At 41.3% G+C, this 13,499-nt stretch overlaps 1 protein-coding gene across 1 annotated transcript in view; it reads right to left on the bottom strand.

Annotated features, from left to right (window-relative positions):
* Positions 1-13,499, bottom strand: part of DNAH5 (dynein axonemal heavy chain 5) — a 222,059-nt gene that overhangs the window by 180,420 nt on the left and 28,140 nt on the right. Inside the window, exons 4-10 of the mRNA XM_054019813.1 lie at positions 12,368-12,531; positions 9,062-9,283; positions 8,152-8,289; positions 5,596-5,772; positions 2,802-2,915; positions 1,725-1,832; positions 790-912 (exon numbers count right to left, since the gene is read on the bottom strand). Coding sequence (XP_053875788.1) covers positions 790-912; positions 1,725-1,832; positions 2,802-2,915; positions 5,596-5,772; positions 8,152-8,289; positions 9,062-9,283; positions 12,368-12,531 — 1,046 coding nt within the window. The remainder of the gene's footprint in view (positions 1-789; positions 913-1,724; positions 1,833-2,801; positions 2,916-5,595; positions 5,773-8,151; positions 8,290-9,061; positions 9,284-12,367; positions 12,532-13,499) is intronic.

Below are 13,499 nucleotides of genomic sequence, written 5' to 3'. Positions count from 1 at the left end.
TTTTATCCATTGAAGATATGCCACCAGATTCTAATTATAATTATCCCAGGTTAAATACTTAACTGAACTTCAATTAAGGAAATGGAGTTACACCAGATTTTTCCCGGGGAAAGTGAGATCATAGTTTGGCCCACTGTTTTACTAGAGAACTGTCTTTCACTTTTCTGTATGCAATGAATTCTTTAATGTCAGTCAATGTTAGACAAAGACTGAGAACACACCACAAATACCAACAAGACTAAGGCAGTTGGCAACATCTGTAAGAATCTATGTAAACTTCAATATAGGATTCTCTCTGAAGAAAAGTATTTAGTATTGAATGACTCTATAAAGTAGTTAGTGCAAAGGAAAATACTGCCAGAGCATGAACTCACTACATGCAACTTCAGGGCTAGAATAGGTGCAAGGAAAGGGATGTAGAGAAGAGGACCCAAGACGCCTTGGCCACTTTTGCATACTTGATTAAGAAGCAGTCAGACAGTCTTTATGCACCAAGAATGAAAGGAGTCAGTCAATCCCCAGACTGCATGGGAGAACATGTCCCCACCTGTCCTTCTACACCAGCAGTCAAACAAGGGAGTGGGGTGGAGATCTCGCAAGTAGACTATGAAGGCTAAGTGGACCAACATGATCCAGTGGATGTATTTTGCCTGCAGAACACAGGGCAGAAGACTCTAGCAATAGAACACTGAGGCACTCTCCCACCCCTTCAGTCCCAGGAGAAAATCCAGTCCTGAGGCCACACATTCTTTGCACTTTCATTTATCACACACTGAGCTTTAAGGTTACCTGTTTAAGTCTAATAGCTGCTTGCAGCTTCTCCATAACTATCTCCTGAGGCTGGTCCCAGATGGTGGCAGTCTTGTTGTTAGTTATGTAAGCTTTACATGCTGTTATCATCTGATTTGTTACCTAAGGATAAAATTAATTTCTAATCTTATGAATAGGTCAGATTTAACATGCTTTGTTTTCATTTCATTTTATGTCCCCCATTAACTCGCTACTGGCCGACTGCACATGAAGTGCCAAAGCTTCCAGCCAGGTGTGTAGACAAATGGTTTCACCTCCAATTGCCAATCTCAATTCTATTCCCCAACCAAAATGTTGCTGATCAAGTCATTACACAAGAGATGGGATAGTCTAGAACTTAAAATGTGCCAAACGAGGTTGAGGTGACAAAGCGCTTTTGCGCCTTGTGAGTCAAGTATAACTAGTTATGTCCCAGATGACTGCACTAGGAGGGAATAAATAAGAGGCATTCTTAAATTGAACTCCTATTTTCATGCAGGAAAGCAGAGTGATAGTTAAGAAATGAGCTAAGTTAGTAAAACTGTTTGTAAACAGAGTGAAAAATTCACAATTGGCATAAGCGGCTATAACTCGGTAGAAATCAATGCAATCACACCTGCTTATGGCCAGAGTAAGTTTAGCCCAGGGTGTCTTTCAAGGATTCTCCCCAAGGACTCAGTAGGTTTTTAAACACTTGTCATGGTTACTTGCATCATTTAAAAGACTTCACTCTAGATTCTTTTGATCAGCATTTTAATGTAGTCTACATTCAAAGGAGAGTCAAGAATTCTACACGTTGAGACAAAGGTGGTCTCACTAAATTTCCAAGATTCCTTTGTGTTAGTCTCCCCATGGGATCTTTTAATTAAAAGTCAGCTAGCTGTTTTGTACAGAAAGTGATATTGACACAAAGAGAGTATATTGTATGCACCCACCTTCACAAACAGTGAGGTTATCTTCTCAGAGGTATTGTAGTAACGCGAGATGCTGTGAATCATTTTTATTGCATTTATGAGACCTGGAATAGCATCTACCATGGACACCTAAAAGGAAACACCAAACGTTTCTCAGTGAAATTCACCACTGCCTTGTATCTTGTATGATTTACAAATATGCAGAGAGGGTACAAAGTGTCACCTTTCTAATTTGACAGTCTCTTTTCTACTGTGTATTCCGTTTACTGCATTAGCTGACCTATCTGATAGCCCAACTACTGTGATTAATTTGTCTGATTATTTTGAGAAAATCTTGCAATTCAGGCTCAGACAACAGAGATGCAAAATGGAATCTAGAAGGGTCAAATAACTAGGGCCTTGTCTACACAATCTTCCACTGATTTAACTATCCAGTGTTGTTGTAGCCGTGTTGGTCCCACGATATTAGAGAGATAAGGTGGGTGTGATAATACCTTTTATTGGTCCAACTTGTGTTGGTGAGAGAGACAATCGTTCAAGCTTACACACAGCTCTTCTTCAGCTCTTCTTGGCACATTCAGGCACTTAGAAGCCTAAATCCCACTAACAGTAATTGGGATTTTGCCTGCTAAGTGTCTAAATCAGACAGGTGTTGCAATGCTGAGCACTGCAATGCCTCAATATCTTTACAAATCTGGGTCACGGTCTTTGACCAGGTAAGTTATAATGAGGAAAAAATAAGCCGTCTCTGCGTAGCTTCAGCACAGCTCTAAACTCCCAAAATTTATATTGAAATTAGTAAAAAAAAGAGTCAGCATTGCATGTCCTTGGATGTCACAGAAATCGGAGCATTTGTTAGATCTGGCCTGGTATCCCTGAAGAGGGAACACTCATTACTAAGTAACTTGTTTTTCAATGACAGTATACTATAAACCTGTTTTGAGAACTTGGAACTAGATGCAGGGATTCTGCGGATGCAAAGTAATGTTACATGACTTTCAAACTGGCAGTGAAACCTATGAAATGGAAATTTGCTTGCAGTTCAGTTACTATATGGAATCTTATCTTTTCATTCAAGGAGTCAAAAGTTGTACTTACAGGGTCACTGTTGTATAGGGGGTCACAGCATTTTTCCAGAGTGTAGAGATACTTAACATTGTCTTTGGCTTCATTAGCTGCATCAGTGATGCGAGTATCCAGCTCTCGCCAGCTCTAAAATTAAGAAGTAAAAACCAAAAATAAATTATTTTAAAAAAAATTGAAATGTCAAAGATATTGTATCAGGTGAGGATCTGGCCCTCTGTATCATATCAATAATTTAATTATAACCTACAGCAACAGATACGTAACAAAGCACAATAGAATGTAGTTAGTATTATAGTCTATTTTCCATTAGATGCCTATGTATATAATACCCATTAAAGTTACATTAATTGATCCAGAGAATAGGATTCCCACTATGCGTAGGTATAGCTACGTCTACACTGCACACCACTTTCAGCAGCATGCAGAGTGCATGCAGCTACACACTGCAGTGGAAAGCAGGCTGAGTCCACACTGTGGTGTGTAGCTACATGTGTCAGGGAAAGGCTCTAGCAGTGGAGAGGGAGCAAAGAAAGATTTCAGCAGCATCCTACTTTTGGAGCCTTCCTCCACTGCCAGAACCTTTCTGTGCAGCTTGGGAAGACTCCAGCAGCAGGGAGCTGGCAGAACCTTTCCCCACTGCCTCTTCCCACCAGCACCTTTTTCTGCTGCAGGGAAAGGCTCCTGCAGTGGGACATTACACTACTAAAAACAGAAGTGTAGATGGGGAGGTGCTGCTTGGACATGCAGAGAGCCGCATAGGGTATATACCACCTAAGCAATGCCTCATGGGCTACACTGATACTTACATCCATGCCAGGGGTGCTACCTGTGTTCAGACTCTACACACCACTGAAAGGAGTGTGCAGCATAGAGGTACCTTATCAGTTTGGTGGAGTTCCCAATTCAGCATCTAACTTATCTTCACTTCCGTTACACCTCAACCAGACAGGTGACACAATAACATTCGAACAGCAAGTGGCAGTGCCAGGGCATATTTTATACACTATCTTCTATGTACGTATCATGTGATGCCATGAGGGAATGAACTTGCATCACTCTCACCAAGACAGGAGAAATTCTAAAGGCAAAAGGATTTTTTCTTTCTCTTTTTTTTTTTTTGAGTTGGGGAATACTTAGTTAACATTCCCCTCAAGGACAGTGGTAAATCCACCCAGATCCCTCAGCAATGTGTGCGAGCCCTGAATTCCAAGAACTTGCAGAAGCTGCTACTGCTGACAGGTTATGGGCCTGTGGAAAAAACAAAGCACAAGAGAGGGAAGTGATGACCAGCATATGGTAGGGAAAACTACTTTATCTTTTCCCTCATTGCAAAAAATGCCTGATGCTAGGGAACTGGTTGGTAGCATATTTGAAATTAATAATCTGCCATCAACACCTGAAGTGGCTACTGGAGCAGCACACTTAGATCAGCTGCTGCCAACACAGGGATGTAGTGAATGGTAAAATAAACCTCTTATTGCTGATCGGAAGTGCAAGTTGGAGAGCAGCACATGGGTGGGAAGGATAGACACTGGAAGCGAATGTGGTGGAGTTATCAGCAGAGGCAGATTAAGGTTTCCTGGTGCCCTGGGCCAGAGAAAGTGTGGGGGCCTTCCCCAGGCCTTCCCCCTGAAGTCCCGCCCCCACCCTGCCCCTTCTGCCTGTGGCCCCGCCCACAGCCCCACCCCTTTCTGTCCCTTCCCCCCTCAGTCTCACCCCATTCCACCACACCGCACTGGGGCTCCGCAACCCATTCGTTCCTTTCTGCCCCCCCTCCCCCCCACTACAGCCCCAAGACTGGAGAAGCTCTGTCCCCACCCCACAGCCCTGGGGCCACAGTGGGGAGTGAGAGCTCCCCCAGCCCTGAGGCTGCAGGAGGGAGCAAGAGCTCCTCCAGTCCCAGGGATGCAGCCGGGGTCCGGGTGTGGAGCTTCCCCCACCACCCTGTGCTTCTGTGGGAGCCCAGGGTCAGGGTGCGGTGGTTTCTCCCACCCGGCACGTCTGTCAGGGACTGGGGTCAGGACGCGGGGGCTTCCCCCTCCCCTCCCCGGCTTGTGCTTCTGCCAGGGCTCCAGGCTTCCACCACCCCACAGCGGATTTGTGCTGGGGGCAGGGCCCCCATTTTTATGGGAGTCCCCCAATTTGCCAGGGTTCCTGGGCTCAGGCCCTGTCAGCCCATTGGATAATCCACCACTGGCTATCAGGAACTGGGCTGAGAGGAAGCAAAGTGACACATGATAAAGTGGATGTTTTGGATAGGTGGTAAAAGGAAGAGCATTTGGGAAGAGTGACACTTGAGGAGGCTCTCCTGCTTTAAATTTGTGCTTGGGAGTCCATGACTATTAAGCCAATTCCTCTACCTGATAGATTTCTGAAGCCATTAGCTATGTGCATCTTATTTAGATAAACAGAAATGCCATCAAGTGGAATGTAAGGAATTGTTTTGCTTGGCCACAAATATGGGGACTATCAATTGTATTTTCTTTAGCTACCTGCCTGTTCATTCTAATCTGTTTTATTTCATAACCAACTTTTCACTGAAAAAGCTTTTACTATTAAATACTGATTTGTGATACGCTCCGGAGATGCAGGCCAGTGCTTTATCACCTAATAATAAATATTAAATCAAATCTCAGTCTTTTCCTAAGTCCCAGTTTAGTGTGTTGAACTTCAAAAAGTATAAGGGGCAATAAAAAGAGTATATAACATCAGGATTTTGTCCATTAAATATACTGTATATCCTGGGAAACTAATGCTGTATGTAACCTATTTTCAGTCTTTAGTTCTGTCTTAAGTTAACAGAAACCTTCAGAAGTCTGGATTTAGCAGCAGCAAGTACTCCCAGCACCGCCTTCACATCTGGGCTCTTCAGTTGGTCCAAAAGGTAGTTGAATTTGGACAATCGTTTCTTCCAGTGATCCAGTTCTGCTCGTGGGCCCAGGTCATCAGCTTCTTTCCTCAGTTGATCATTTTCAGCCAGGACCTTGAATCACACAGCAATATATCAGTGACTGATACAGAAGTGCTGCTATTTATCTGAATGGATGGCAGCGATCTGAAGTCTCCTATTATTACTGACATTCACCCAGGCCAGCTCCAGGGTTTTAGCCGCCCCAAGCAACCAAAAAAAAAAAAAATCTGCGGCCGCAATTCGGCAGGAGGTCCTTCGCTCCGAGCGGGAGTGAGGGACCGTCCGCTGAATTGCCGCCGAATAGCTGGACCTGCCGCCCCTCTCCAGAGCGGCCGCCCTAAGCACCTGCTTGCCAGGCTGGTGCCTGGAGCCAGCCCTGCATTCACCTCCTGTTTGCAGTGTTGTTGTACATGCAGTTTTCTATGGTGGTCCCAGGATATTAGTGAGATAAGGTGGGTGAGGTCATATCTTTTATCGGACCAACTTCTGTCAGTGAAAGAACTGACAAAGAGCTCTCTGTGTAGCACAAGCACTTGTCTCTTTCACCAACAGAAGTTGGTCTGATAAAAAATATTACCTTACGCACATTGCCTCTCAATTATCCTCCTGTGACTAGTTAGGAGCTAGGCTCCTCCCCACCCCCCCTTCTTAAAAAGCCAAACTGACTCGATTTTGCTTAAGACTGTAAATTTGAGTAGACAATGGGTATTTCTTCAAAAAGCCAATGTAAAAAAATCAAATTAACATATTAAGACTTGGATAGCTAGCAACAGTGTAACCTTAAGTCTAGCTTAGGTCAGACATTTACCTTAACACACTGAGTTCATTACTTCCACTTTGTTTCATCACTGATTATGACAAAGCTTCTACAAAGAGCATAATATTCTGATAAATCAATGAGAGAGGTTTAATAACCAAGTGTATTTGGCACAGGATAGGTGAGGGAAGGAAGCTAATAGCATTTCCACTCCTTTACAGCCCATGACTATGTTGTGAAGTGCATTCGCCTCTATAGTCTTCATTGCAACTGCAGTACATCAAACTCCCAAAATGAAGTGATGCTATTAACAATATTAAATTGTTAGCTTACGTAAGTTAGTGCTTTTTAGTATTAACTCCCCACAGTCTATAATCGAGTCCCAAGAACAGCACCCTTAGACTTCTTTAATTTACATAGATTTTTACATCACTCACCACAGTGATATTTGAGTGCCTTAGGCTAAAATCTGCTTGTTGTACTAAGTATATAGCAGTGACAGCTTTAATGAGCATATTTTCCTTTTAGCAGTGTGTGTGCAGTACTAAAATGAGATTTTACAATCTTTTGGCAAAAGGAAAATACCCTGAAATGTTGCTAGCTGTCCTTACTGTGCACCTACATCAAGATCCTTGCATTTCCTTCCTCCCCCAGGAGATCATGGCTTTTTTTTTTTATTAATTAAGGCCGCCAGAAGTCAATGCTGGTTTCTTTGTGATTTTGTATTTCATCATTTAGGAGGTCTGAGATGCAAGAATTTCTAAGAACAGAAAATCAGTAAGACTTAACATAAGACACATTTTATTTCTCATACTAAATACAATTGTAATCTGCATATATGTACATTACAGAGCCCTGTTTTCAATTGAGTTATATAATTTAATCCTAGACAATATACTTTGAGCTACAACACAAATTCACAGTTTGGGAATAAATGCATTTTTTTTTAAATCAATTTGGTAGTTTGACTTGGTGCTTGTCTATACGAACATTTAGTTTGCAGCAAGCTGGGATGTAAAGCTTCCCCATACTATTATGCCATGCACTAAGTGTCTGGTATGGCAGCAGGTTCATTACCGAGTTCCCTAGGGCATCTTTGATCTATCTGGCTTTGAAACAGGAGTAGGCCAGTGTGCACTATTGAAATGTTAGTGTGCAGAAGCAGAATCCCCCCCATAAACTAAGTGTTCATGTGGATACAAGCCCTTATCCAAGGGCACAGAATATAGTAATTAATATTCAGCAGAATATAGCTTTTAAAAACATGATACTACCAAAGGATAACAAGACAAAATAATCAACCTGTAGTTCATAAAGGATTCGCTCATTATGTTTGTGCCAAAAACAGATACAATAGATGTATATGTATCATAGGGCTATTTTGGAGTGGAGAAGTTGAACAAGTGCTGTGCTTTACAAATAAGATCAATCCTTTAATGACAGCAAGGAAGCTTAACTCTGAGCATGATGGCTAGCATTTACTGTATGCATTTATTTACCAGTTTGAGATGGGTTGGAGCTCTGTATAGTATACTGAGTAGAGAATTAAGTACATATGTGGCCACATTAGTAAATACTACTTCTTTCTACCAGTTCTGGGCTTAATGCCACTTGTGTAAACAGGACTAATCCAAGTTTCACTGACATTTGTGTCAGAACAGTTGGCAATGTTTCAGGTCTGTGCAGCGCATCACCTGTTCAATTTGTTTGATCCATACTTTCATGCAGGCCTCTATTCTTTCTAGAGCTTCTGTGCTGTTAGCAACTGCCAGATAGTCTGAAGGTCCCTTTAGAGTTTTCAAGTCATATGTGTCACACTTTTTCAGATTCACCTAAAAGAGGAAGAATTAAAAATTCAATAGAGACAGTGAGGACAGATACCTCAGGAGTTACCATTCCGTTTGAAAAATTATTGCTTTGCCCTCTTGAAGAGAAGTCTGCTTTACATACCCACAGTTACTTTGAAGTTACGCCATTGGCCCTCCTGACACCCTAAACCAACAAGCCAAATTTCAGTAAGTTAATGTTAACAATCTGCATGTCACGACTGGAATGTGGGCGTTCAGACCTAGTGGTCAGAGCAGGAGTCGGGCCAGGTCAGGTACTGGAAGGCCAGAGTCCAAGACAGGCCAGTGGCCAAACCAAGAGTCAGGTGTCAGGAGAAAGGCAAAGTTGGAAACCAGAGTCTGGGGTCTCTAACACACTGTGTCTGAATCAGGGACAGCAAGCTGTTTGTGTTGTTGCTCAGACAACTCCCTGTCATGGCTTAAATACTGGTGCCAGCAAATCAGTGGGCTGGGAGAAGCTGCCACTCAGGTCCTGCTGGGTGGTACTTCCTGCTGAGTCCAGCCTCTCAGGGCCCTTTCTCAGGAGCCCAGCCTGTGGTGATGTGCAGGCATCAGCAGCCCAGAACCCCCATGGTCCCAGATTCTAGCCCTGCAAGTTCTTACACTGCAGTACATGATGATGCCTTTTGGTCTGCAGTTTAGAAAACACCCTTGAAAGGAATTCTGGTGTGGCCAGCAATGCAAAAAGCAACAGGCCACTTTCTGCAACAACAGCAATGTTAGGTTCATTTTATAGCATACATGCTAACAATCTTACCTTTTCCATCAGACTCTGCTGAGATCCTGACAAGACACTAACAAATCCCTCAAGGGAACCAAGGAAGTCCTGCCGAATATTAGCTGCTTGCTGAGGACTACCAATCTCACCCCAACCTTGGTTCATAGTCTTGATGACCGGAATGAAGATTTCTGACAGCAAATGCTGCACACTTTTTAGTAAGCCGCCCTGAGCAGTATCTAGCATATTGAAATTCACTTCCTGAAAGAAGGGGATATGATGCATATCAAACTGGAAAATAAAGTTGGTTAAGATATATGTATGTGATTATATAGGCTGGTCACATTATAGGTGCTTGGAGAATTAGAATTTCAACTCCTGTTCTTTAGCAAAGGCTGCAAGAATCCTAGTCCTGAACAGACTGGCCCCTCTCAGGATTGTGGCTCAGTTGAACTGGCTAGCAATGAGCATTTCCCTGTTCCAATTTATTTACATGGAGGCAGGCAACTCCTATCCTCAAAGAAGGGGGAACCGAACGTCCTGATGAGGTGGCCCAAAATTTTTTTGGAGGCATTCATCCAGTATTCCACAAAGACCTAGGTAAACCAGAGAGGTCACCATTGTACACCTGGACTCACTTATTTCAGTATTAAACCAAAATAGGTTTTGAGGTTTCAGAATAAAATAGTTTTGTCAACAATATATACACTGAATTTGCCACTGACAAGGAGCTCGGAGGAAAATTTTCAGACTCCTGGCATGAAAAGTTCAAAAGAAACCTTGTTCCCTTGAGTTGAGATCAATGTCAAATGCCAACTGAAGTACTATTTTAATTGGGGTAAATTTACAGTGTCCTCAGCAATGGTATGTGGTCATTTTAATCACAATTTCTATATTTAGTTAAACACTTGAGTAAAATATGTGTGTAGCATATCACTACCTAACACAGAGTCAGGTAGATTAAAGCAGGCATTCCATAGGGGACTAACCACAAATACACTGCTGTTTATACAGGGAAATCCCAGAACCAACAACAAAATTAACAGTTGCTATGTTAACGTCAATGATGGAACGTAGGAAAAGTATCTTGAGAGGTCCTAAATCTGTCAGATTTTAACATCATAACCAATGCTTTTAATTACTCCTAAATGTAGGTAGCCCATCATATGTTCATCCCCCATCTCAAATAAGAGTGAGGTTTAATTTTTTTAAAGTACCTAAACCCATCTTCCAAAGCACCTAAGTGACTTAGGAGCTTAATCCTATTTCAAGTTAATGGAACTTAGGTGTTTTTGATTAATTTATGTAGATTTGTCTTTTCTTCACCAAATGAAGCCAATGAATGTTTTTCAAAGGGTAACCCAAAGTAAAGCTTTTACAGTGAACTAGCCTGGAGAAGAGCAAGGCAAGGTTGACTGTGACAAGGACTTATGCAGAGCTCCCTGAGTTACCACCACTATCTCGGAATGTAAAACTAGCAAACATCTGATTATGACCCCTAGATTAGGAATTATATGGGGAAATGGTAGACATATGCCCCTACTTAAGAATGGAAACCAAATCCCTGACCACACCTCCTGGTACTATACTTCCATTCTGAAGATTCCATACCTTTGCCAGTTTATATACCAAGTACACGTTCAGCAACTGCTTCATCTATAACTGGAATACAGCAACATCTTCAGGGCTGTGACTATTGTGTATCAGAGTACAACCATTTAAGGCATTTAGCACGTAGAACTACAGGGTCAAGGATTGAAATACCAGAGCCAAAATATTTGATAAAATTTGTCTCTCCTTGCCTATTAGCATCACTTCCATATTTTTTCAAAGCAAACTTCAACCATCCTGTATCAGTCACCTTGTTACTTCCTGGTTCATTGGAAGACATCCCAAGAAGCATTGTTCAGTGACACCAAAAATATTAACAGCATGGGTTGTAATCAAACTGCTGATATTGATATCAGGCAGTGATGCATTTGGGTACCTTCAGTCAATCCGGAAACTACAGTTAATTTGCCTGTGAAGTTTTATGAAAGTCTAGTCACAAATTTTGTAGTGACATCCCTGCATCTTTGTCAGTGAGTTTCTAGTTCTGTCTCAATGATTTATGCTTTGCAGCTCACTCTTAAGAGTAAAACATATTGTATGTCTACCACTATTTAAGCATAAAGGGATACATTAAGAAATTCTTTACCATACACCATGTCTTTTGCTCTATTTTTGATTGTGGCTACTTTCTTGCATGCACTATTAAATAGATAAGAAAAATCTTTAAAGGGTTAAGCACTACATGCAATTCAAGGGATTGCATTAATACAGGATCTTTTAAGATGGACTAAAAATATTTATGCTGAAAGGATTAACAAGTAAATATATTTAACTGAACAGTAAAACACTACATTACAAATCATTAAAAGCAAAAAAATTAAGATTTTAATGACATATCAGATCTCAATTCATCATATCCTCATGAACGACAGATCAGTGTTTTATGCTACTTACAAATATTTACATATCTTAAAAGACTTCAGTATAGGATCTCTGGTTGAAAAGCACTTTTAATAGTTTACTAGTTACTTTAATAGTTTTCTACAACACCACCAATTCTGTTCCCTGTTTAGATTCTGACACCCTAGATTGCTAACATAATCTCTGGTATCAGAGACCCAAGCTATCAAGAGTCTTCATGTTTTGATATGCATTCCTAATTGTCAGAGGATCATGAGATGAACTGTGTCCATTTTGGTCACCTCAGATTATGCCAGAGTTAAATATTTCATCGGGGACGCTTTTATATTTGAGTACATATATTTTGATTTTCATGTGTTCTTTGTGCAAAACTTGATTCGATCATACAGACAAGCATGAGATAATTTTCACTGCTAGTCCGCAAGACTAATGTGTGGAACAGCTGGCTGTAAAAACAAAAAGTGACACCTATATAAAGTTCAAGCTTCAGCATCACAGTGCCACCGTTTGGCACAATCTATGGTGTGGTCAATAAATCATCACTGGAGATGCTGCTGTTTGTTTTCTTAGACCCTGACACAAATTTTCCCTTTTTGCTCCCCACTATTCAAATCGTGCGTTGACTATAACAATGCGCTTGAAGTTGGTGCCACTGACTGCTACCAGCACAATTGTTTGTGACAGACAAACTATGCCACGTTTCCTCAGTTACACTCTTCCTTCAGTGGAAAACGCAACAATATTCCCTTTTTGGAGCTCTGCTCAGTTAATTGTACCAAGAGGTCTCAAATTACAAGCTGCTATGATGCACCATAAAAATTGAATTAAATTTAAATTTCTTATACTAACATCCAACATTAACCTTTGTCTTACCTGATGGATATTCTCTGCAGTGATGGTTTTGGAAGGACTAGATCTAATGAAGAATACACATATACCAGTTAGGGCAACATCTATTCCCTCTGTCACAAACACTTTAGGTTTCTTGCTCCTTGCCGAGTGAGGATTGGGTCCTGTGCCTGGTAGGCCAAAATGTCCTATAATTTATATGGAAAAAAAAAGAGTTAGTTGGGTGGAGGGATAGCTCAGTGGTTTGAGCATTGGCCTGCAAAACCCAGCGTTGTGAGTTTTATCCTTGAGGGGGGCCATTTAGGTATCTGGGGCAAAAATCTGTCTGGGGATTGGTCCCCTTTAAGCAGGGGGTTGGACTAGATGAGGTTCCTTCCAACCATGATATTCTATGAATAGCTATGGTAAGATATTCTTTCTAAAGGAAGGAAAGCACTAGCTCAACTTTTCCATACCTAGTACAGGAGCTGCTCCTAAACTGAACTGGGGACAAAAGTTTGTGAAGGGGAGACTGGGGTCTACACCTGATTTAAAAAAAAAAGTTGTGTAAACTTTCACTAAAAATGGAAAAAACATATTTGGAGTTTTAAGTCAACATGGAAAAGATGCCTCAAATTCAACATGAAAATTTTCATTTGGGTATAGTTTTTGAAAAGTTTAGTTTTGGTTTTCAGGGGACAGACAGATGGAGATGGACACACACATTTTCCTGTGGTGAAGGGCACCATAAAGTAAAGAGGAAAACAGAGGGTGAAAGGAAACCAAACGTATAGCTTTCCCACCATTCCAAAGAAAAACAGATCAAAATTGTTTGGTTCAAAACAAATATTTTGGTTTTGAAATGAGCAAAAAGGTGAAATATGGATATTTGTTATCTTTAAAAAATAGTTTTCATTGAAAAGGGAGAAAGAACTGTGGCCAAATTTATTAAGTTATACTGTTATGTTTTAAGGCATGAGGGACAATACCGCGACTAGGAAGAGAAGAGCAAAGCTATCAAGTGCTGAGAAACTCAGCTCTGCCTATGGTATCCATCAGGGACATATATATGTCCAACTATGTAACCAGTAGTAGATTGAGGGTATGTCTACACTACGAAATTAGGTCGAATTAATAGAAGCCGGTTTTATAGAAATCGGTTGTATACAGCCGATTG

The sequence above is a fragment of the Malaclemys terrapin genome, chromosome 2, assembly GCF_027887155.1.
Source record: "Malaclemys terrapin pileata isolate rMalTer1 chromosome 2, rMalTer1.hap1, whole genome shotgun sequence".
Classification (NCBI taxonomy): domain Eukaryota; kingdom Metazoa; phylum Chordata; order Testudines; family Emydidae; genus Malaclemys; species Malaclemys terrapin.
Note: the sequence above shows the minus strand (reverse complement) of the source record. Positions and strands in the feature narration are given on the sequence as shown.